Here is a 22,222-nt window from a genome sequence, read left to right on the forward strand (position 1 = left end):
GATGGGCTGAAGACTGCAGCAGATGGCGCTCTTTCAATATATCCAGGAGCACGAGCGCTTCTAAATTTAGCCGAGCCCTAATAAAGACAGTGATCTGGTAAAGGCTTTACAGTTTTTATATTAAATGCAAAGTGCGTGTTTATCAATTCTGGTTTTATTATGGCAACATGAACCAATTTAATCTAATTATTTAAAAAAAAAAAAAAAAAAAAACCTAGTTCAAAGGTGACGTTCTCATTTGAGCACGTGATCTGACAGGACGGTGACGTCATTGTCTTCCGGGTCTTTGGCGCGCTGTCGCCTCCTGCTGGAACAACAACAAAAACAACACGGATCTCAGCCTTCCACACGTTTACCGACTGATCAACCGTCTGATAAATATTCACACACAACTCTGTGATGTCTCAGTAGTGCTGGCTAGGTAGGTAACACACTAGGTTCTGAGACGCACCCGCAGATAGTTAAACATGACACGGGCGTTACAGAACAACTAAACACCCGCCGCGCGGTAAGATCGTCCCTCTGCTGTCCGTTAACCGGGTTATTCAGAGCTGTGTAGTCAGTGGTGCGACGGACCGAGGCTGGACGGGTGTCGCGTGTGGGGGGGGGCGGCTGGTGACGCAGGAAAAACACCCGAGACGAGCAGACGAGCCCGTGAAGGCGGAGAACTCCCGGCTGTCGGTGAGAGGTTTGTGCGGAGCCCGTCTGTTTCTCTTTGTTAAGCGCCGGACTGACACCGCAAGCGCGCGAGACGGACCGAGAGACGCGCGCGTCTGACGCGTTCATTCGTGCGTCTGAAGCCGGTTTGTGTTTGTTTGCGGAGAAAAATGGCTGCTGACGCTCCGGACACCCGCGGCCTGTTCTGAGCGCTGTCCGCGGCGAGGCTGCGGGCGTCACTGAGGGGCAGCGCTTAGCACCGAGGCTAACAGGCCTCAGGAACACAGGGACAGATTCACTCTATAATCGGCGTGAAACTCTCCCGTGCGGGTGTGTGTGTGTGTGTGCGGGACGCGAGCGGAGCGCGGTGCTAATGCTAGTGTCGGAACCCGGCCTCTGGGCATCAAAGTGGCTATTTTCATCAAACCGCTGATAACGCAGGTGTTTACTGCGACTGTCGCTGAAATGAGGGCACGTCGGAACTCTGTCTGTCTCAGAGGTGTGAGTGTGATGAGAGGAAACAGCTGAATGTCATCAGACTGTGCTTCGTGTTAAAGCGCTGTCGAGATCGTGTGTGTGTTCATGACGGTGTTTGGATCCAAGCTGACTGCAGGGTTACATGTTACATGTGTGTGCCAGTGTCTGAGAGCCTTCAGTGTTTGAGATGTTACATAATGAAGTCTTGATTTGATTGGACGGTGATTTCTGACAGCTGAGGGTGTGATTGGTGCTGAGCTGAAGAACGAGAATCTGATACTGTCTGATACCTGCAGCTTTATTTACTCTTCGATTGTTTTGTTTTTATTTGCTGTAGTGTTTCTCATCAAAGACACCTGTGTGACAGGATGTTGTGTTCTTCTCACTTCCTGAATGCGCTGAGGCGTGGCAAACACAAGCAGATGTGCTTCAGGACTCTCAGTGTGCAGTGATGACTCTATCCTGGTCAACTGTGTTATATCCGTTTAGTTCTGCACTCATGTTCCGCTGCAGCGTTTATGAGCCTTCATTAATGTTTCTCTATATTAGTGACGACATGTGTTTCTTAGAAGTGCAGTGACACACACACACTCTCTCTTTCTTTCTCTCTCACACACACACACACACTCTCTCTCTCTCTCTCTCTCTCTCTCTCTCTCACACACACACACACTCTCTCTCTCTCTCTCTCTCTCTCTCTCTCTCTCTCTCTCTCTCTCTCTCTCTCTCTCTCTCACACTCACACAACAACACACACACTCTCTCTCTCTCTCTCTCTCTCTCTCTCTCTCTCTCTCTCTCTCTCTCTCTCTCACACACACACACACACACACACCCACTCACCCTCCCTCTCCTCTCGTCTCTCTCTCCACTCACTCTCTCCTCCCCCTCCTCCTCTCTCGCTCTCTCCGCCTCCCTCGCCCCTCTCTCACACACACACACACTCTCTCTCTCTCTCTCTCTCTCTCTCACACACACACACACTCTCTCTCTCTCTCACACACACACACACACACACTCTCTCTCTCTCTCACACACACACACACACACACACACTCTCTCTCACTCTCTCTCTCTCTCTCTCTCTCTCTCTCTCTCTCTCTCTCTCTCTCTCTCTCTCTCTCTCTCTCTCTCTCTCTCTCACTCACACACACACACACACACTAGACTAACACACGGTCCTTAAATAGATCTGAGTGGCAGTAGAGCTGCAGGACAGACACACGGTGAACACGCGTCTGATGATGACCACAGACCGAACGAACACGTCTGGTGTGTTTTTATGTGAGTCTCGTCCTGACCGCTCGTGTGTGTTTGGACGGACGACAGCAGCTGGTCTTCACCGGTTAAAGTTAGCAGCGGCACCTGATCTGCACAGTCACAGCTGGTTAAAGTCGAACCCGTGTCCGAACGCTCAGCTGTTCTCTGACTCGCTGTGTTTCTGTGTGTCTTGCAGGTAATGCGATGGTCTCTGCGGTCCGGCCTGAGCTCCAGGTGCTTCGATCTCGCTCCCTCAGCCGCTGGAAACGCCCCGCTGCCGCCCGGGCAGTACATTCTCACCCGGCTTCCTCCACATAAACAGACAAGATTGCAAAGATCTGCCCCACATCGAGCATGACTGCCACCACCCGCAGCTCGCCCGTGGGGGGCAACGAGAGCCAGAGTCAAGCGCCGGACGGCCAGAACCAGACCCAGACTCTGCTGCCCCAGAACCAGGTGTGAGAGAGAAGCCCTGAGGAGACCACAGCTCACCCGAAGAGCTTATTACTCTTATTACAGAACTAGTTTCTGTATTGTGTAAAGCGCTACAGAAACAAATGTTTCTGGACTAATAGAGTCAAGTCAAGTGATGTTTATTTGTGTAGCGCTTTACACAATACAGAAATTAGTTCAGATTCTGCTGTAAAGTCAGTAGTGTTGTTATTAAGGTTATTATTATATAGTTTTAATGCATTGAAGTACAACATGCTGAAATGTTTGTGAGAAGCTCTTAAAGCGATTCATTAGTCAGCGTACACACTAATCAGCTAGCAGTTGTTGAACAGTTAGTCAAGCACCCAACTAATTCTCATCAGTAGTTATTAACTGGACCCACTGATCCGGTCTGTATTAATCTGCATATCGCAGGTTAGAGACCCAGTATAGAAAAATAATGTAGGAACTAGATTTTCTTTAACATATGCTTCTAAATACACTACTTGAGGCACAGATAGACTTTAATTATTATTAGAATAATTCTGGACTGTCCCGGCTCTCTTGGCCACATAGCAGGCTCATAATTGTACGGCTGTGGTCCGTTATACGAGTATGAATAAACATTTACAGTCTCCTCGTCATCAGAACTGTCATTGCCATCCATTGTTTTCCCATTGTTTAAACTGACCCCACTCCCTCTCGTTACGTCACTTCCAGTTTTGGCGCTTTTCAGATGCAGAAGTAAAATTTTCTCACACAAACGAATCCAAGAAGCCTCACTGGGTCGCTAACCTGCAATATGCACTTTAACCAAAAAATATCAATAAACTGCATGAATAACTACTTTCTGTTGTTGACGATGTGGTGCTGTTGTGTGTTTAGGCGCCCTCAACTAACTCCTCCAATGAGACGTCACCCATCAGTCCGCCAGAGGAACCGGGGCAGGGAGAAGCCCCGCCCCCACAGGAAGAGGAGGAGCCTGCCTTCCCCCACCCTGACCTGGCCAAGCTGGACGACATGATCAACCGGTCAGCAGCAGCGTCGATCTCAGATTGTGTTGTTTTCTCTCTGTTTGGGGTTAATGTGGTTTAATGTGGTTTCCTGTGGTTCAGGCCGCGCTGGGTGGTTCCGGTCCTGCCCAAAGGAGAGCTGGAGGTCCTGCTGGAGGCTGCTATAGATCTCAGTAAAAAAGGTCAGATGTCACGGGTGATGAATCGAATGTGGATGAGATGTCATGTTCAGGTGGAGTCATTCTGTTTTCTGTGGTTTGTCGTGTTGTGCAGGGCTCGACGTGAGGTGTGAGGCGTGTCAGAGGTTTTTCCGCGATGGCCTGACGATCTCGTTCACCAAAATCCTGACAGATGAGGCTGTGAGCGGCTGGAAGTTTGAAATCCATGTGAGTCTGATGCGCAGGAGTCTGATTGGACAGTTCAAACATCTCCCCTGCTGTCCCTGATGTTGATCTGTTGCTCTCGTCTCGTTCCAGAGGTGCATCATCAGTAACACCCACCGTCTGATCGAGCTCTGCGTGGTCAAGCTGGCTCAGGATTGGTTCCCTCTGCTTGAACTGCTGGCCATGGCGACTAACCCGCACTGCAAGTTCCACATTTACAACGGCACGCGTCCGTCTGAGAGTGTCCCTGCGGGAGCGCAGCTCGCGGATGATGAGCTGTTCGCCCGGCCGCCCGACCCGCGCTCTCCAAAGGTACAACACTGCTTCTGATCGCAACTGAATGTGATGAAGCCACACTTTTAGTGCAGTTAGCAAACACAGAGCAGTTATTGAGTGTATCAGTCTCTGTTCTGTTTTGTCACTAGTTAAAAATTTAATATTCCACAAACACCGGCACGGTCAGATAATTTACCTTCAGAATGTACATGTACATGCAAATGGTTTAAAAATGATTTGTGGAAGAACTCAATGTGTACAGGCTGAAGGTAAATGATCTGAATCATTGGAGGTTGCCAAAGGTGTTCCCCAAGGATCTGTTCTGGGGCCCCTTTTATTTATGATTCATATAAGCAGTCTCGATTATGACAATCAGGATGCCAATTAAAATTTTTATGCAGATGATTCTGACATGTATCGTAGTGCCTGTATAACAAGCCCTGTATAAGCTTCAGTCCGCTTTCGATTCAGTCACGGCTTTACAATTTAAAACTTGTCTTGAATGCTGATAAAACCAAATATGTGTTATTTTTAGGTTCAAAGAAATTTATTGAAAATGATTAAATTTCTCTTCAGCCTTACAGGGAAATGTGATTGAATTAGTAAAAGATTACATTTTGGCATCATTGTTGACGATGCACAGCGATTTAAGCTCTCATGTTACTACACTGAAGAAAAACTTAAAAATTAAGCTTGGGTTTTACTTTAGGAACAAGTTTTTTTTTTTCATTTAATGCAAGAAAGAAAGAAGTAGTTTCTGCTACTTTTTTATCTGTAGTGCGTGATTATGGTGAATTAGTGTATCAGTTTGCGCCATCATGTCTTCTTTCTACTTTAGATGCTGTTTATCATGGCGCTCTAAGATTCATATCAGACTGTAAACCTTCAAATCATTCTGCTTTGTATAACAGAGTAGCTTGGCCTTCTGTGTCTATCAGAAGAACGATGCACTGGTATTTAATCATTTATAAAACTGTCTTAGGGATGTTGCCTCCATCCTTGTTGTCTTATACAACCGAAAAATGTTGAGAAATATTTCCTTCGTTCTCAAAATTGTTATACTCTCTTTGATCCGAACTGAACTGGATAAGAAGGCTTTTATGTGTGCAGCTCCGTCTCATTCGAAACTGAAATGACAAAATGTGCTGTCTTTGGATCATTTTAAAACAGTTATTCGGCAGATGAAAGATGACTCGATGATATGTGATTGTTTTAAGTGTTCTTAGTTTGTTTCTGTTTTGTAAATTTGTGATGAAATTGCTGCCAGGACAGTTAGTGGTGTAATCTTGTTAAAGAAGCTAATATTTAAAAGAAGACGACTCAATAATATTTGACCGGGGCAGTGTGTTTGGTGTGGTGTGGTTTAGTCGTGACCTCGTCATCTGTGTTTCTGGTTCAGGGTTGGCTGGTGGACCTCATCAATAAGTTCGGGACGTTGAACGGGTTCCAGATTCTGCACGATCGCTTCATGAGCGGCCAGGCTCTCAACGTGCAGATCATCGCAGCTCTCATCAAGTACGTCCATTACATCTCACTGGTGTCTGTGTGCATGTTCCACAGAGTCTCATCGTTTCTCCATTTGTCTTCCAGACCCTTCGGCCAGTGCTACGAGTTCTTGACTTTGCACACGGTGAAGAAGTTTTTCTTACCCATAATCGAGATGGTCCCACAGTTTCTGGAGAACCTCACAGACGAGGAGCTGAAGAAGGAGGCCAAGAACGAGGCCAAGAACGATGCTCTGTCCATGATCATAAAGTCCTTGAAGAACCTGGCGTCTAGAGTTCCTGGTCAGGAGGAAACCGTCAAGAACCTGGAAATCTTCAGGTTAAAAATGATTCTTAGGTAAGCCGTCATTCCTGGTTTAAAAGCTTGTTGAGTTGCTGGTTATGACGTTGATCTGACCTCGTCTCGTCTGCTTTACAGGCTGTTGCAGATTTCTTCATTTAATGGGAAAATGAATGCGCTGAATGAAGTCAACAAGGTGATCTCGAGCGTGTCGTATTACACGCACCGGCACGGAAACCCAGAGGAAGAGGAGTGGCTGACCGCTGAGCGAATGGCTGTAAGAGCACTAAAATACTCAATATAATAATCAATATGACCTGGAAACACAGCATGAAGTTCCTGATGTACGGCTCAAAGAGAAAGACAAACGCAGTTCAACTGTGTCATATATATACCAGTAGATTTAACTGAAGTGTGTGTGTGTGTGTGTGTGTGTGTGTGTTAGACACTTCCTGTACTCAGTCGTGTGCTGCTGCAGGAAATGTTCATGATGTTGTTTGTGTTCAGGAATGGATTCAGCAGAACAACATTCTGTCCATCGTTCTGAGAGACAGTCTTCACCAGCCGCAGTACGTGGAGAAGCTGGAGAAGATCCTGCGCTTCGTCATTAAAGAGAAAGCTCTGACCCTGCAGGACCTGGACAGCATCTGGGCGGCTCAGGTGCATCACTGCAGCACACGAATGACATCACTAACTTTACTACCGTCATCAGTAGTGTGTCACCTGACTACAGCTAACCTCTGAACGAAGCCAGACTTTCAGCATTTCTTTACGTATCTTCTCTTGTAGGCCTTTTTCACTGATCTTCGTAGAACATATAGAGCACACAGTTTACGTCTGTTTTCTGACATTGCATTGTTTTAATTGTTGTACAGTAAAGAACGCTACAGTACTCTCTCAGACAGATGTTAGTGCAGTGAGTGTTGTTACTGCTGGGAAAACTGTCCCTGGTGGAATAGTGTCCTGGTTCCAGAACAGAAAGCAGCACATGCATAACAGTTTAATTTGGATTTACTTTTGATTGCTTTCAGTCTGCAGTCTGTTGAAGAGTAGGTAAATTATCTACTGTGTCGTGTTCTCTCAGGCTGGTAAACACGAAGCGATCGTCAAGAACGTCCACGATCTGTTGGCCAAGCTGGCGTGGGATTTTTCCCCGGAGCAGCTCGATCATCTGTTCGACTGCTTCAAGGTGAGCAGCTGCTGTCACACACTTAGTACTACTTTTGTTGAAGTGTGTGTTGTTGAGAGAGGATGCTGTGATAACCGGCTTGATTCTCGTCTCTGATGCAGGCCAGTTGGACGAACGCTGGTAAGAAGCAGCGGGAGAAGCTTCTGGAGTTGATCCGCAGGCTGGCGGAGGACGATAAGGACGGAGTGATGGCTCACAAAGTGCTCAACCTGCTGTGGAACCTGGCACACAGCGACGACGTCCCCGTCGACATCATGGACCAGGCTTTGAGCGCCCACATCAAGATCCTGGACTACAGCTGCTCGCAGGTCTGACCCTGAGTTTACATGCAACATCTCTACCCATCATGCACCTGTGTGCCGCCACTCACCGCTCCGTTTCCTTTCAGGACCGTGACGCGCAGAAGATGCAGTGGATCGACCGCTTCATCGAGGAGCTCCGCACCAATGATAAGTGGGTGATTCCAGCACTGAAGCAGATCAGAGAGATCTGCAGCTTGTTTGGAGAAGCTCCTCAGAACCTCAGGTGAGTCGTGGAGCAGGTGTCTTCGTGATGCCGTCCTGTCTGTCGGCGGTGTGTGATTGTCAGCTGTTTCTCATGCAGTCAGACGCAGAGGAGTCCACACGTCTTCTACCGTCACGATCTGATCAACCAGCTGCAGCACAATCACGCGCTGGTCACGCTGGTGGCAGAGAACCTGTCTGCGTACATGGACTACATGAGGCACTTCTCCAGAGGTGTGTGTCCTCTCGCTTTACTTCCAGTTTCAGTGTGAATGAAAGCCAACTTTCGTTGTAATTCTTTGGCACAGAGCATCCAGTGTTTGATCCTCAGACGGTTCGAGCAGGAAGCCGGTACAGCCACGTACAGGAAGTGCAGGAGAGACTCAATTTCCTGAGGTCAGTGATGTCTTTGTCTTATATACAGACACACACACACAGAGGAGTTTCTAACGTTTGTGACCGTGTCCAGGTTTCTGCTGAAGGACGGCCAGCTGTGGCTTTGTGCTCCTCAGGCCAAGCAGATCTGGAAGTGTCTGGCGGAGAACGCCGTCTTCCTGTGCGACCGCGAGGCCTGCTTTAAGTGGTACTCCAAGCTCATGGGTGACGAGCCGGATCTGGACCCCGACATCAACAAGGACTTTTTTGAGAACAACGTGCTTCAGCTGGACCCCACGCTGCTCACGGAGAACGGCATGAAGTGCTTCGAGCGCTTCTTCAAGGCTGTGAACTGCAGAGAGGGCAAGCTGGTGGCCAAACGCAGGGCCTACATGATGGACGACCTGGAGCTGATCGGCCTCGACTACCTCTGGAGGGTAACACATCTGAATTAATTAAAGTGTGTCCATGCGAGCGGTTCATCAGCTGCTCCGTCTTGCACTCGGATCATTTTTATCTCCTAACTGTTATAATTGGCATATTGGTGTATAAACATGTCTAATTGTAATGTTTGCTCATATTTTAATTTAAAACTGTGATTCAAGTACATTCATGAACTGATATAATCTGTCACTGCCTGGTTTTCAGTCATTAGCTGGGTTGTGAATAACTGAATTCAGTGTTTTTCTGTACAATAGCCGCATTTGTATTTAGCCGCTATGTGAACGCTGCTCATCAAGATCTTGTTATTCAGTAAATTCATCTGGTCTCTGCTCCACAGGTCGTGATTCAAGGCAGTGATGACATCGCCACTCGAGCGATAGACCTGCTGAAAGAAATATACACCAACCTGGGACCGAAGCTGCAGGTGAATCAGGTGAGCCGGTGTTCCTCGCCGACGCCAGCCGCTCACACGCCGCTAAATCACGTCTGATCCGCCGCTGCTATCACTGACAGGTGGAGATCCATGAGGACTTCATCCAGTCGTGCTTCGACCGGCTCAAGGCCTCGTATGACACGCTGTGTGTGCTGGACGGAGACAAGGACAGCATTAACTGCGCCAGACAGGAGGCCATACGCATGGTGCGCGTTCTGACGGTGCTCCGAGAGTACATCACCGAGTGTGACAGCGACTACCACGAGGAGAGGACCATCCTGCCCATGTCCAGGTGCCTGCTGCAGTTACACCAGACCTTCCTGTAGTTCTGCTGATCGAGTCCGGCGCACAGCTCAGGGTGAAGAGTCTGAAGTTGAACAGAAGTAGAGGCAGATCTTTTCTTCCGTATTGTGACACATCTGAATGTAACAGATTGTTGATAATGTTGGGTGGGGCTTGGTACTGTGCATCTATTGTTGATTGGATGATGAGATGTGTATGCAGATGAGCGTGAGCTTGCAGGGGCGGGGTTTATGAGAACAGAATGATCCACTGGAAGATGGATTTCACTGGAAGATCCAGTTTTTTTAAACGTTTTTTAAAAATGAAACATGCACAGATGAATTCTTCACCATGTGATCTATAACATGCATTTAGAAAACACATGAGGTGAATTTATATTTCATGCAGACTTGAACACATGCAGTAGGAAGCCAAACGAAGGTGTGAACGGCCGTCTGGTGTTGTCTGTCTGGTCTCCAGGGCGTTCCGGGGGAAGCACATCACTCTGGTGGTGAGGTTTCCCAATCAGGGCCGGCAGGTGGACGACCTGGACATCTGGTCCCACACCAACGACACCATCGGCTCGGTCCGCCGCTGCATCCTCGCTCGCATCAAAGCCAACAGCACACACACCAAAGTGGAGCTGTTCATCGGAGGAGAGATCGTGGACCCCGCTGATGACCGCCGGCTGATTGGACAGCTCAACCTCAAAGATAAAACTGTGAGCTTTACAGATGTCTGTGTGTGTATATCTATGTTTGTCCAGAGATGAGCTACTGAAACTCTGGACTGACTCTCTCTGTAGCTCATCACAGCGAAGCTCACGCAGGTCAGCTCCAACATGCCCTCCAGCCCCGACAGCTCGTCCGACTCGTCCACCGGCTCGCCCCCCAACCACACAAACCACTACAGCGACGGGCCCAACCCCGAGGTGGAGAGCTGCCTGCCAGGAGTGGTGAGAGCCATGAGTGTGAAAACTTTAAATACAAAACCAAAATTTCTGAGGGGAAAACAATATTTCATAGGCTATTGTAAAAAATAATTTTTATGCATTCAAATAATTAGACATGCATAAACAGCTGAGAAAAAATAAAACATTTTATAGGGCCCTAATCATGTAATTTTTGTTAAACTTTTAATAAATTGGTGTTAAATTGTATACGTTTCATGATTTTAATTAATTAGACATTAGACACACTTTTGATTGATAAAATGGAATTTAACCATTAAAGAAAGAGTCCAGAAAAAAAAAATGGAGAAAATATAATAAAAAAATAAAAAAAAACAGAATTTCATAGGTCCCTAAGAATAATCTGTCAGCGTGTTTGTTGAGGTTTTCTCCTGTCCTCAGATCATGTCGCTGCATCTGCGCTACATCTCCTTCCTGTGGCAGATCGCTGATCTGGGCTGCACCCTGAACATGCCGTTACTGCGAGACGGAGCTCGAGTGCTCATGAAGCTCATGCCTCCAGGTCCCAGCACACACCAGAATGATCTCGCTGTAACACCGTCTGGCTGAGGGTGGCTGAAATGTGCTGCTTGTGTTCACAGATAACACTACAGTGGAGAACCTGCGGGCGATCTGTTTGGATCACGCTAAGCTGGGAGAGAACAGTCTGAGCCCCTCTCTGGATTCACGCTTCTTTGGCCCGTCCGCTTCTCAAGTGCTCTACCTCACGGAGGTATCTTCACACGGCGCTCCGTCACGCTTCTGCACCTGGAAATGTAATTATCGCTTGACAGCAGATCAGCTCACAGGGTTTTGGAGCAAATCTTTGTTTTGTGTGGTGTCAGGTGGTGTATGCCCTGCTGATGCCAGCCAGTGGGACGCTGGGAGACGACGCCAGTGACTTCCAGTACAACTTCCTGAAGAGCGGCGGTCTGCCTCTGGTTCTGGGCATGCTCACGAGGAACAACTTCCTTCCCAATGCGGACATGGAGACGCGGCGCGGCGCTTACCTGAACGCCCTGAAGATCGCCAAGCTCCTGCTCACTGCCATCGGGTTCGGACACGTGAAGGCCGTGGCGGAGGCCTGCCAGCCGCTGGTGGAGGGAACCAACCCCGCGTCTCCAGTGCGCCACACTTCTCACGTTCTGACAGACCTGAGACTTCATTGTTTTCCTCATGGTGATCTGACTTTGTGTTTGTCTTCCAGATAAATCAGGCGACCCATGAGCAGGCTCTGGTGCTACAGAACGCTCTCCAGAGTATTCCCAATCCTGCCTCCGAGTGCATGCTGCGCAACGTGTCCGTCCGGCTGGCCCAGCAGATCTCTGACGAGGTTCCTGACCTTTACCTCTTTACAGTCGCAGTATGAGTCCTACTTCACTCTGGTCTTCATGTCTTTGTTGGTTTACTTCGTTGTGCAGAACTTCTTCCAGGCCTCAAAGTACATCCCGGATATCTGTGTGATCCGCGCCGTGCAGAAGATCGTTTGGGCTTCCGGTTGTGGGATGGTGCATCTGGTGTTCAGCTCCAACGAAGAGATCAGTCAGATCTACCAGAAGGTATGTTCTTGGTTCATCAGCGCTGTCCAGCAGTGTTTATTCCTCGTGTAAGCGTGCATCTGTGGTTCTGCAGACTAACGCAGGTAACGAGCCGGACGCTGAAGACGAGCAGGTGTGCTGTGAGGCGCTGGAGGTCATGACCTTGTGTTTCGCTGTGCTCCCTACGGCCCTCGACACGCTCAGCAAAGAGAAAGTCTGGCAGACGTTCATCATCGACCTGCTGCTACACTGCCAGAGCAAGTACGTACTTACAGGAGCAGTGCACTTCTGCTGACTCCCACAGAGACGCTGTCCACTCCGTTTGGAAATTGAATATAAAACACCTTTACAGTAAATGTACTTAGAGTGGACCCCTAATAGCCCAGTGAGCTGCTGAAGGTATTTAGTGTAAGTGTATGTGTTAGAGCCATCATCTGAAGTTCTGCTGTATTAGTGATGTAGTTCCTGTAGGTGGGTTTTGCTCCATATGAACAGTTCCCTTCCTGGTGCCCTAGTGAGAGTTTACTAGTTTTACATGATCACTGGCATGAGTTAGTGTTAGGGATGCACCAGAGAAAGGGAACAAAGGCAGAAATTCTTGTCTTAAGAAGTTAAAATGCGCTGATAGACACCTGGTTGAAAAAAAAATTAATTGGAATTTAGTTATTTGTATCTCGTATTTACACATTAAAATCCCAAACATCAGAGGTGACGGATCATTTAAATGATTTGTGCTTTAATGAAGAGCGTTTACCTGCACTAGTGCTGAGGCTGTTTATCATGACATCCAGCGCTACACATGAGAAAAGACACTGTGAAGTCGTTTAAGAACCTGTCTTTAGCTCTTTGTGCTTCTGTTCAGAGCTGTGCGTCAGATGGCACAGGAGCAGTTCTTCCTCATGGCCACCAGGTGCTGTATGGGACACAGACCCCTCCTGTTCTTCATCACCCTCCTCTTCACGGTTCTGGGAGTGAGTACAGCATCACAGCGCTCACGTCTGAGTGATCTAGACGCCAGTCGTGTGATAACTGTTCACTGCTCTTTCAGAGTACGGCGAAGGAAAGAGCGAAGCACGCTGGTGATTACTTCACGCTCTTACGCCACTTACTCAACTACGCCTTCAACAGCAACATAAACCTCCCCAACGCCGAGGTGCTGCTCAACAACGAGATCGACTGGCTCAAGAGGATCCGGGTGAGTCCACCGCGCCTCCGCTCCACGCACCAGGAACAGCACGAGCCATCGCTTTAATTCTCTTTCCTCTGGTTTCATGGACGTTCAGGATGAGGTGAAGAGGACCGGAGAGACGGGTGTGGAAGAGACCATTCTAGAGGGTCACCTGGGGGTCACCAAAGAGCTGCTGGCCTTTCAGACCCCGGAGAAAAAGTTCTACATCGGCTGTGAGAAAGGAGGCGCTAATCTGATAAAGGTGACCGGCCTGTGCTCTGATTTGTGTTTGTACAGATATGTTGTGAAAGTGAAGTGCACTTCATGTGTATCTGTCTCTCACAGGAGCTGATAGATGACTTCATCTTCCCGGCGTCTAACGTGTATCTGCAGTTCGTGAAGAGCGGCGAGTTCCCGGCGGAGCAGGCCACACCGGTGTGCAGCAGTCCTGCGTCTGTAAACGCCGGCTTCGAGCTGCTGGTGGCGCTCTCTGTCGGCTGCGTGCGGAACCTCAAACAGATCGTGGACACGCTCACAGACATGTACTATCTAGGTACTGACTCACTGCATTTCACATAAACATACGGCTGAATCGAATGCATCTTTTCCAGAAATGCATTGCTGTGCTCCTGTTTCCTGAACAAGAGGCTCGTAATGTGTTTTAAACTCCTGCGTCTGGTCTCAGGTTGCGAGGCGCTTACAGAGTGGGAGTATCTGCCTCCGGTGGGCCCCGGCCCGACCAAAGGCTTCGTGGGTCTGAAGAACGCAGGGGCCACGTGCTACATGAACTCCGTGATCCAGCAGCTCTACATGATCCCGCCCATCCGCAACGGCATCCTGGCCATCGAAGGCACCGGCAGCGACATCGACGACGACATGTCCGGAGACGAAAAGCAGGACAACGAGGTAAAAAGTGCGCACGTGTCACTCGACCGTACTGAAGTCGGTTTGAACGCGTCTGAATGAACGTCATTGTGCTGCAGAGTTGTGGAGCCCAGGGATGATGTGTTCAGTTATCATCAGCAGTTTGATGACAAGCCCTCTCTCAATAAGGCCGAGGACCGTAAGGAGTACAACATCGGAGTGCTGCGGCATCTGCAGGTCATCTTCGGTCACCTCGCCGCGTCCCGTCTGCAGTACTACGTGCCCAGAGGCTTCTGGAAACAGTTCAGGTACAGTCAGACGTGAATGCATGTACTTCAGCCACAGCCAATCAGATTGTGTGTATAAATGAATATCCAGAGACCACTGCAAGTGAAAAACACTGATGTTTTCCAGAGTTGTTTGAACCACCGGACATAAGGGCGATGCGGAAAAAAATCTCGTTTGACCCATTCTCGATTTTTACGGTTTTTAACTAGTCTACTTGAAAATGTAACTACAACATTATTCAAGAAACTTTTTTCTTTAATAATCCTCTAAAGACATTTCTATTCCGAATGCAACACACATGATGTAATGTTAAACAAATACTTGTTAAATATCTTTGCAGAAAAGAAACTACAACTGCGTCTTATACATATCATATGTTCAGAAATAATACGAGGAAAATGCTTTTTAAAAAAATCTCAAAAGTCAAGGTCATTTATATTTAAAATGAAGACCAGTAGACTATTGGACATTGGGGAAATAATTAGTTTTTGTCACTCTGTCTGGAGATGCTAGTGGCTCAGAAATGACACGGTGCACTTTAACTCCATGTGAAGTAAGACTGCGTGTGAACCGTTCCCGCAGGTTATGGGGAGAACCGGTCAATCTGAGAGAGCAGCACGACGCGCTGGAGTTCTTCAATTCCCTGGTGGACAGTCTGGACGAAGCACTGAAAGCCCTCGGACATCCCAGCATGCTCAGCAGGATCCTGGGCGGCTCGTTTGCAGACCAGAAGATCTGTCAGGGTTGTCCTCACAGGTGAGAGAAAGACGAGTCAGTCATTCGGAGGATGTGGATTAAGCCACAACACCGGCTACTTTTATAGTAATAAAAATAATTTTGTTCAGTTAAAGAACAGACACTACAATGAAAAACTGAACACGGCTGCTCAGTCGCATCACAGATCAGCAGCTGGAGTCAGATTTCATTCATCGTTACGAAACGAAATGCAAAAGAGCCTGTTTGGGGATAAAAGCCTAAAAAAGCCTGGACTTTTGCAAGTTTTGGAAGTTTTTTTGTAATTAATCAAGGCGTATGCCATGCCTCCAACTTTCTTATTCATTTTGCTAATAAACATTGTTTCTTATTTATCTGGTCCCACAGTGTTTGCTGATTTTCATTTTTTTTTTTTTTTAGTGTAGGTAAAAAAAATACACCATGCTATAGGCCTAAAATTTTTTATTTCATCACAGTCACAATCCTAATCTGTGTGTGTGTGTGTGTGTGTGTGTGTGTGTGTGTGTGTTCGTAGGTATGAGTGTGAAGAGTCCTTCACAACACTGAATGTTGACATCAGGAACCACCAAAACCTCCTGGACTCTTTAGAACAGTACGTCAAAGGGGATCTTCTGGAAGGAGCCAATGCCTACCACTGTGAGAAGTGCAACAAAAAGGTGAGACGTGTTCCCTGAATCGTGTCTGATTGGAGCTGTGCAGATTGGTGAGCTCTGCTTGTGTTCAGGTGGACACAGTGAAGCGTCTCCTCATCAGGAAGCTCCCGCCGGTGCTGGCCATCCAGCTGAAGCGCTTCGACTACGACTGGGAGCGCGAGTGCGCCATCAAGTTCAACGATTACTTCGAGTTCCCTCGTGAGCTGGACATGGAGCCCTACACGGTGGCAGGCGTGGCGAAGCTGGAGGGTGCCGAGGTTCTGCCGGAGAGCCAGGTCATCGCCGAGAGCTCGCCGGAGGAGTCGGATCCGAACGACAGCTCGCGCTACCGGCTCGTGGGTGTGCTGGTGCACTCGCGGCAGGCCAGCGGCGGACATTATTACTCGTATGTCATGCAGCGGCACGGGAACAGCAGCGACGGACAGAAGGACCGCTGGTACAAGTTTGACGACGGTGACGTGACGGAGTGTAAGATGGAGGATGACGAGGAGATGAAGAACCAGTGCTTCGGTGGAGAGTACATGGGCGAGGTGTTCGACCACATGATGAAGCGCATGTCGTACCGGCGGCAGAAGCGCTGGTGGAACGCCTACATCCTGTTCTACGAGCGCATGGACGCAGCAGGGGGCGACGGAGAGCTGCTGAAGTACATCTCCGAGCTGACGCTCGCGCCCCGGACGAACCAGCCTAAGATGCCCTTGACCATCGAGGCCAGCGTTCGCAAACAGAACGTGCAGTTCATGCACAGCCGCATGCAGTACAGCCTCGAGTACTTCCAGTTCGTGAAGAAACTGCTGACCTGCAACAGCGTCTACCTGAACCCTCCTCCAGGTGAGTGGTGTTTCGAACCCTCACTGCAGCTACAGATGCATGTAAAGCAGCAGCAGGACGGTCCAGCAATCCGTAAACGCCTTCTGCTGGTGTTTTGTGTTAAGATTCACCTCTTCTCTGGTCTTTCTAGGTCAAGATCATCTTTTACCAGAAGCTGAAGAAATAGCGATGATTAGTATACAGCTTGCTGCTAGATTTCTGTTCAGCACCGGATTCCACACAAAGAAAGTCGTCCGAGGCCCTGCTGGAGACTGGTGAGTGTTTACTGTGTCGCTGCTCCTGATACACTGAACTAGATGTGGACATATCTACTCATTTTAGAATAATAGTAAAGTAAGGGAATTACTAAATGACTGAAGTGCCACCCTTTGACTTATTCCAGCTCACGCTGGTCATTTTCTCAACCAACATTAAACACAACTGAATGAGAAACCATGCGGCCCAACAAAACTGGTTTGGTCTATCCAAACTATATTGTTTTGAAGAGACAGAAGAGCAGAAAAACTCGACTCGTCTCCACGTAATTGACCTGATCTACTTTCATTTAAGTGATTGACTCGTCTCCTCGTCACGGACTGGACCTGTTTTTCTTTCAGGTATGATGCTCTGTGCATTCTGTTGCGTCACAGCAAGAACGTCCGAAGCTGGTTTGCACACAACGTCCTGTTTGCCTTCCCCACACGCTTCTCCGAGTACCTGCTGGAGTGTCCGAGTGCGGAGGTGCGCGGAGCTTTTGCCAAACTGATCGTGTTTATCGCACACTTCTCCCTGCAGGACGGACCCTGCCCTGCTCCGGTCACCTCGCCCGGCTCGTCCACACAGGTGAGGGACGAATAACTGCTATATAACCTCCAGATCTGACAGTGTCCCATATTCCTCAACCTGTAATTCAGCTGAACCTCAGTGTGCTTCACATAATTTTAGACTGAAAGCATTTAGGGGACTGCTTGCAGGGTAAAATGGAGTTACCGGCCTTTTAAAGGTGACCTATCACGCCCCTTTGTACAAGATGTAAAATAAGTCTCTGCTGTCCCCAGAGTGTGTGTGTGAAGTTTAAGCTCAAAATACCACACAGAAAATTTTTTCTTATAGCTTGTTGAGTTGGCACTTTTAGAGTATGAGCAAAAATGTGCTGTTTTTGTGTTTGCCCCTTTAAATGCAAATGAGCTGGTGCTCCCGCCTCCCTTTTCAAAAGAGGGCGGAGCTTCAAGACCTCATGCTTCGGCAAAACAGGACAATCTCACGCAATCTGACTGTACAATAACAAAGACATAGCTGGTCTTTTGTGTGCTATCACTTTATGAGTTTGGTCCTGAAACACACTTGTAATGTCCCTTTGGCTCTGACCTCTCCAGCAGCTACAGCAAGAAAACAGTAATGACGGACTGCTGCTTCTCGCTCGGGGCGGGTCTATGCTAATAGTGCAGAGAGCATCACAAATGGGCGGTGCTTTCCCCGAGTATGATGTCATTATAGTGAGAAATCTGGAACCGCTCGTTCGGAGAGACTGTTTATGATTTATTGGGATTATAAAGAAATGAGTGGGTGGATTTGTACCATTATATGCTGGTTGTTTTCACACACTGTGGCCACACAACCATATAAAAGTTATTTTTGCATAAAAGGTCACCTTTAAACCTGAGACAGAACTTGTTTTGCTGTGATTTGTGAGCAGGCCTGTGACAGTGTGACCCTGAGTGACCATCTGTTGCGGTCAGTGCTGAACTTACTGAGAAGAGAAGTGTCCGAACACGGCCGTCACCTCCAGCAGTACTTCAACCTCTTCGTCATGTACGCCAATCTGGGTAAGTGCCAAAAAATACCCATAAGCCTAAACAGATCTATCCTAATGTAGACTGTCATAATGATCCCCGTCTGTGTGCTGCAGGTCTGGCAGAAAAGACGCAGCTGCTGAAGCTGAGCGTTCCTGCCACGTTCATGCTGGTGGCGCTGGACGAGGGTCCCGGGCCTCCCATCAAGTATCAGTACGCCGAGCTCGGCAAACTCTACGCGGTGGTCTCGCAGCTGGTGCGCTGCTGCGACGTGACGCCACGCATGCAGTCCTCTATTAACGGTGAGTGTTCACTCTGCTGCTGTCCTTTCACGTGTCACACGAAGGCTCTCAGGTTCACAGCTCTTTCTTCTCTGACAGGTAACCCACCTCTGGCCAATCCGTATGGTGACCCCAGCCTCACGGCTCCCATCATGCCCCTGCAGCAGCTGGTGGCTGAAATCCTGTTTGTGCGCACCAGCTACGTGAAGAAGATCATCGAGGACTGCAGCAGCTCTGAGGAGACGGTGAAGCTGCTGCGCTTCTGCTGCTGGGAGAACCCTCAGTTCTCCTCCACGGTCCTCAGCGAGCTGCTCTGGCAGGTCAGTCAGTGATGAGCGCTCAGTCTGAGCCTTTACAGTCTGTTCTGTGTTTCCTGATGGCCGCTCACTGTGAATGTCCTTGTGGTGTCAGGTGGCGTATTCCTACACCTATGAGCTGAGGCCGTACCTGGATCTCCTGCTGCAGATCCTCCTGATCGAGGACTCGTGGCAGACGCACAGGTGAGTCCAGATCTGTGTGATCAGAGCATCTGAATGTCGAAGAGCAAGTGTCCTCATATCGGTTCTCTTTTTAGGATTCACAATGTTTTGAAGGGCATTCCCGATGACCGAGACGGGCTCTTTGACACCATCCAGCGCTCCAAGAACCATTATCAGAAACGGGCCTATCAGTGCATTAAATGCATGGTGGCCCTCTTCTCCAACTGCTCTGTGGCTCATCAGATCCTGCAGGTGAGGCTGACGTTGGGGTTCGTGTGTTGTCCTCCTCAGTCGTGGTATTGAGGGTGGAAGAGAGCACTGGTCATTCACTCCCCCCGCCGACAATCTGAGACTCGAACCCGTGACCTTAGAGTTACAAGTCTGACTTTCTAACCATTAGGCCACACCTGCCTGTAATCAGGTAGCCATGAACACCGTGATTAGCTGGTTGAGGTGTGTTTGATTGGGGTTGGAGCTGAAGATTGCAGGAGTGATCGAGTTAGAGTAGTGACTGAACCCAGGGAAGCACGAACAGCTGAGTTTGAGCCAGTCATCTATAAAGGCTCTTCAGGTAGAGTCGGGAGGATCGGTCTATGTTCGTGGGACAGTGAATGTTTTTAAAAGTAACAATTAACACTGTTATGCTTTTCTCTCCTGTTGTTGGGAAACAACAAATCTTTGCTTGTGTTGGTTTTGTGTGGCAGAGTAATGGGGATCTGAAGAGGAAGTGGACGTGGGCGGTGGAGTGGCTGGGTGATGAGCTGGAGAGGAGGCCCTACACTGGAAACCCTCAGTACAGCTACAACAACTGGTCTCCTCCGGTCCAGAGCAACGAGACGTCCAACGGATACTTCCTGGAGCGCTCTCACAGCGCCCGCATGACCCTGGCCAAGGCCTGCGAGCTCTGTCCTGAAGAGGTGAACGACTCTAATAATATACAAGATTCTTAATAAGCATTAGGCTAAGAGTTTAGTTGCTAATATGCTGAGGTTACGCTAAAGTGCTAACATCTACATTAATTGCTTAACAGCTAAAGAACAAACACATAAATTAAACTGACTGACCAGACACATTTACAAACAATCATTCATCAAACACAACCTACATACAATTCATTCAAACTAACTTTTTTAACCTTTTTTTTTTAACCTATCATGTGTTCCCTGGGAATCGAACCCACAACCTTTTGCGCTGCTAATGCAATGCTCTACCACTGAGCCACAGGAACACACTTTTATCCACAGCATCCTGCATGTCCTGGGAATCGCTCTACTAGATCAACACGTTTGTTTGTTTGTTTGTTCAGGAGCCAGATGATCAGGAAGCACCTGATGAGCACGACTCGTCACCGCCGGAGGACACTGCGCTCTATCCTCATCCTCCAGCGACGCAGTTCCAGCAGGTGACGTCCACACGCTAGTCCTTTATACACGAGTTAGAAGGCAGTGCATATCAAACACAGCACAGAAGGTCGTGCACTGTTTCTTGTTAGTGCATAATATTACACCCCATTATTGCCGGGCTGGATTCATCAGTTATGAGATCAAACCATTTAACACCAACAATGGGAAGAAGAGAAAAGGTCAAAATATGGATTGGTGGTTGGAACGCAGATGTATTTCCTGCTGCTCTTTCCTCCTCTTTCACACTCTCACGTCTGCAAACCAGAGGACTGTTCTGACAGAATTCAAACCGGTTTGCATGTACATATGTGTGTTTTATGCCACATCAGTTCAAACCAGTTCAAACCAAGATCTCACTCGTATTGTTCTCTCTCTCTGCAGCCTAATAACCAGCCTCACGCTCAGCCCTACACCGGCCCAGCCGCCCAGCACATGAACAACCCGCAGCGACCCCCGCAGAGGCCTCAAGAGAGCTGGGAGGGAACCGATGAGGTCCCTCCAGTCCAGACTAAAGAGTAGCAGCCTTGTGACCACGTCCCGCTCGTTTCCAGGACCGCTGTGCCACAGTCTCCAGGAGCGGAGACGCTCCCCTCTCATAACTTACTCGATGCCACCCAATTCCTGCAGCACTGACGCCTCTCTTCTCATACTAGATCTGCCTGATGATGAACCTGGAGCGGACGGGGGTGTCCACACTGCCTGGTACAGCTCTCGGACGGATCAGGAATGGTGATGGTGTATATAGTGTGCAAATATCTAACCCTTTGGACCCTCTCCAGTTCCATCATCATCATCATCATCTAAAAGTACCACAGCAGCCGAATGAAGGGAAACCCGAGGCTTCGTCGTCGTATGTGAGGATGAGTTTGCTGCGTCAGTACCGAAGCAGACAAACATTACATCTTCGTGACATCAACTCTACTGATTTAGAAGGCATTGAAATCTTTCTGCGCTTATTTGTCTAGCTTTTCTTCACTCGTCAGGACGCCTTCGGTCTGTTAGGAGTGTGCTGTGATCTTCTGTTAGGGTTTTTAACACCACTGCAGCTGGCGTCACTCGTCCACCCTCATTAGCAGCCGGTGAGATAGCGGCCGCAGATTTACTCCACAGACTAAAGCCTCTCTGGCACTCGAGTCCATGTTTCATTTGTATTGTCAGCGGGCTGGAAAGTGTAATAACTTGTCTTGTTTTGCCACCATTGAATGGTATTTCAGTTGCCCTAGTTCTGAGTCTGCCTCTTGGCTCCTCCCACTTCCTCCGTCCCTGTCCAATGAAAATGCAGGCACGGCCGCACTGCTCTGTATCCGGGGAGATCTGCGGGAGGTCATCAGGATGCATTCATCAGCTCTACTGGATTTATAAAGTGTGGCTCTTTTGTCTAAATACCAAAATCCCGGCGAGGGAAGTCGGAGCCCAGCATATTCTATTTTGCTGTTTTCTTTGATAGAGGTTTTGTTGAATTTGAGAAGAAAGAGTTTGAGCGTTTGAATGAAAAGTTCTTGTCCTTGTGTTGTTATTTTTAAGAGGATATTCACTCTACAGAGAGCCCTGGTTTTGCCGACCGTTGCATTCAGGAGCTGCTTTAGTCATGTGAAGTTTTCACTTGAAGAAGTCTTTCTTTTCCTGTGCTGACGTGTAATAACAGAAGCGCTGCACCACTGAAACAATAAACATTTACACGCTAGTTTTACTTTTTATTAGCTTTCCGATGGTTTCTATTAGAAGGTACATTTTGTAAATACCTAATGCACG

At 48.4% G+C, this 22,222-nt stretch overlaps 1 protein-coding gene across 2 annotated transcripts; it reads left to right on the top strand.

Annotated features, from left to right (window-relative positions):
* Positions 1-266: 266 nt before the first annotated feature.
* Positions 267-22,154, top strand: LOC109077469 (probable ubiquitin carboxyl-terminal hydrolase FAF-X). 2 transcript variants are annotated; one of them, XM_042759019.1, is made up of 45 exons: positions 267-421; positions 2,591-2,850; positions 3,712-3,857; positions 3,942-4,021; positions 4,113-4,225; positions 4,316-4,534; positions 5,898-6,013; positions 6,089-6,340; positions 6,422-6,560; positions 6,791-6,943; positions 7,368-7,472; positions 7,574-7,780; positions 7,861-7,997; positions 8,076-8,209; positions 8,284-8,371; positions 8,445-8,787; positions 9,132-9,227; positions 9,308-9,519; positions 9,990-10,230; positions 10,315-10,464; positions 10,861-10,981; positions 11,061-11,191; positions 11,304-11,582; positions 11,666-11,791; positions 11,880-12,017; positions 12,091-12,257; positions 12,859-12,967; positions 13,045-13,191; positions 13,280-13,426; positions 13,510-13,717; positions 13,850-14,070; positions 14,218-14,336; positions 14,899-15,072; positions 15,566-15,707; positions 15,776-16,535; positions 16,666-16,789; positions 17,132-17,357; positions 18,211-18,340; positions 18,424-18,609; positions 18,688-18,908; positions 19,000-19,088; positions 19,163-19,319; positions 19,772-19,984; positions 20,374-20,469; positions 20,852-22,154. In XM_042759019.1, the coding sequence occupies exons 2-45, from the start codon at positions 2,749-2,751 to the stop codon at positions 20,987-20,989; spliced, it is 7,602 nt and encodes a 2,533-aa protein (XP_042614953.1). In that variant the 5' UTR covers positions 267-421; positions 2,591-2,748; the 3' UTR covers positions 20,990-22,154. The 2 variants fall into 2 exon arrangements, with proteins under 2 accessions (XP_042614953.1, XP_042614954.1); XM_042759020.1 differs by lacking the exon at positions 10,315-10,464.
* The last annotated feature ends 68 nt before the right edge of the window (positions 22,155-22,222 follow it).

Source organism: Cyprinus carpio, chromosome A6 (assembly GCF_018340385.1).
Source record: "Cyprinus carpio isolate SPL01 chromosome A6, ASM1834038v1, whole genome shotgun sequence".
Taxonomy (NCBI): domain Eukaryota; kingdom Metazoa; phylum Chordata; class Actinopteri; order Cypriniformes; family Cyprinidae; genus Cyprinus; species Cyprinus carpio.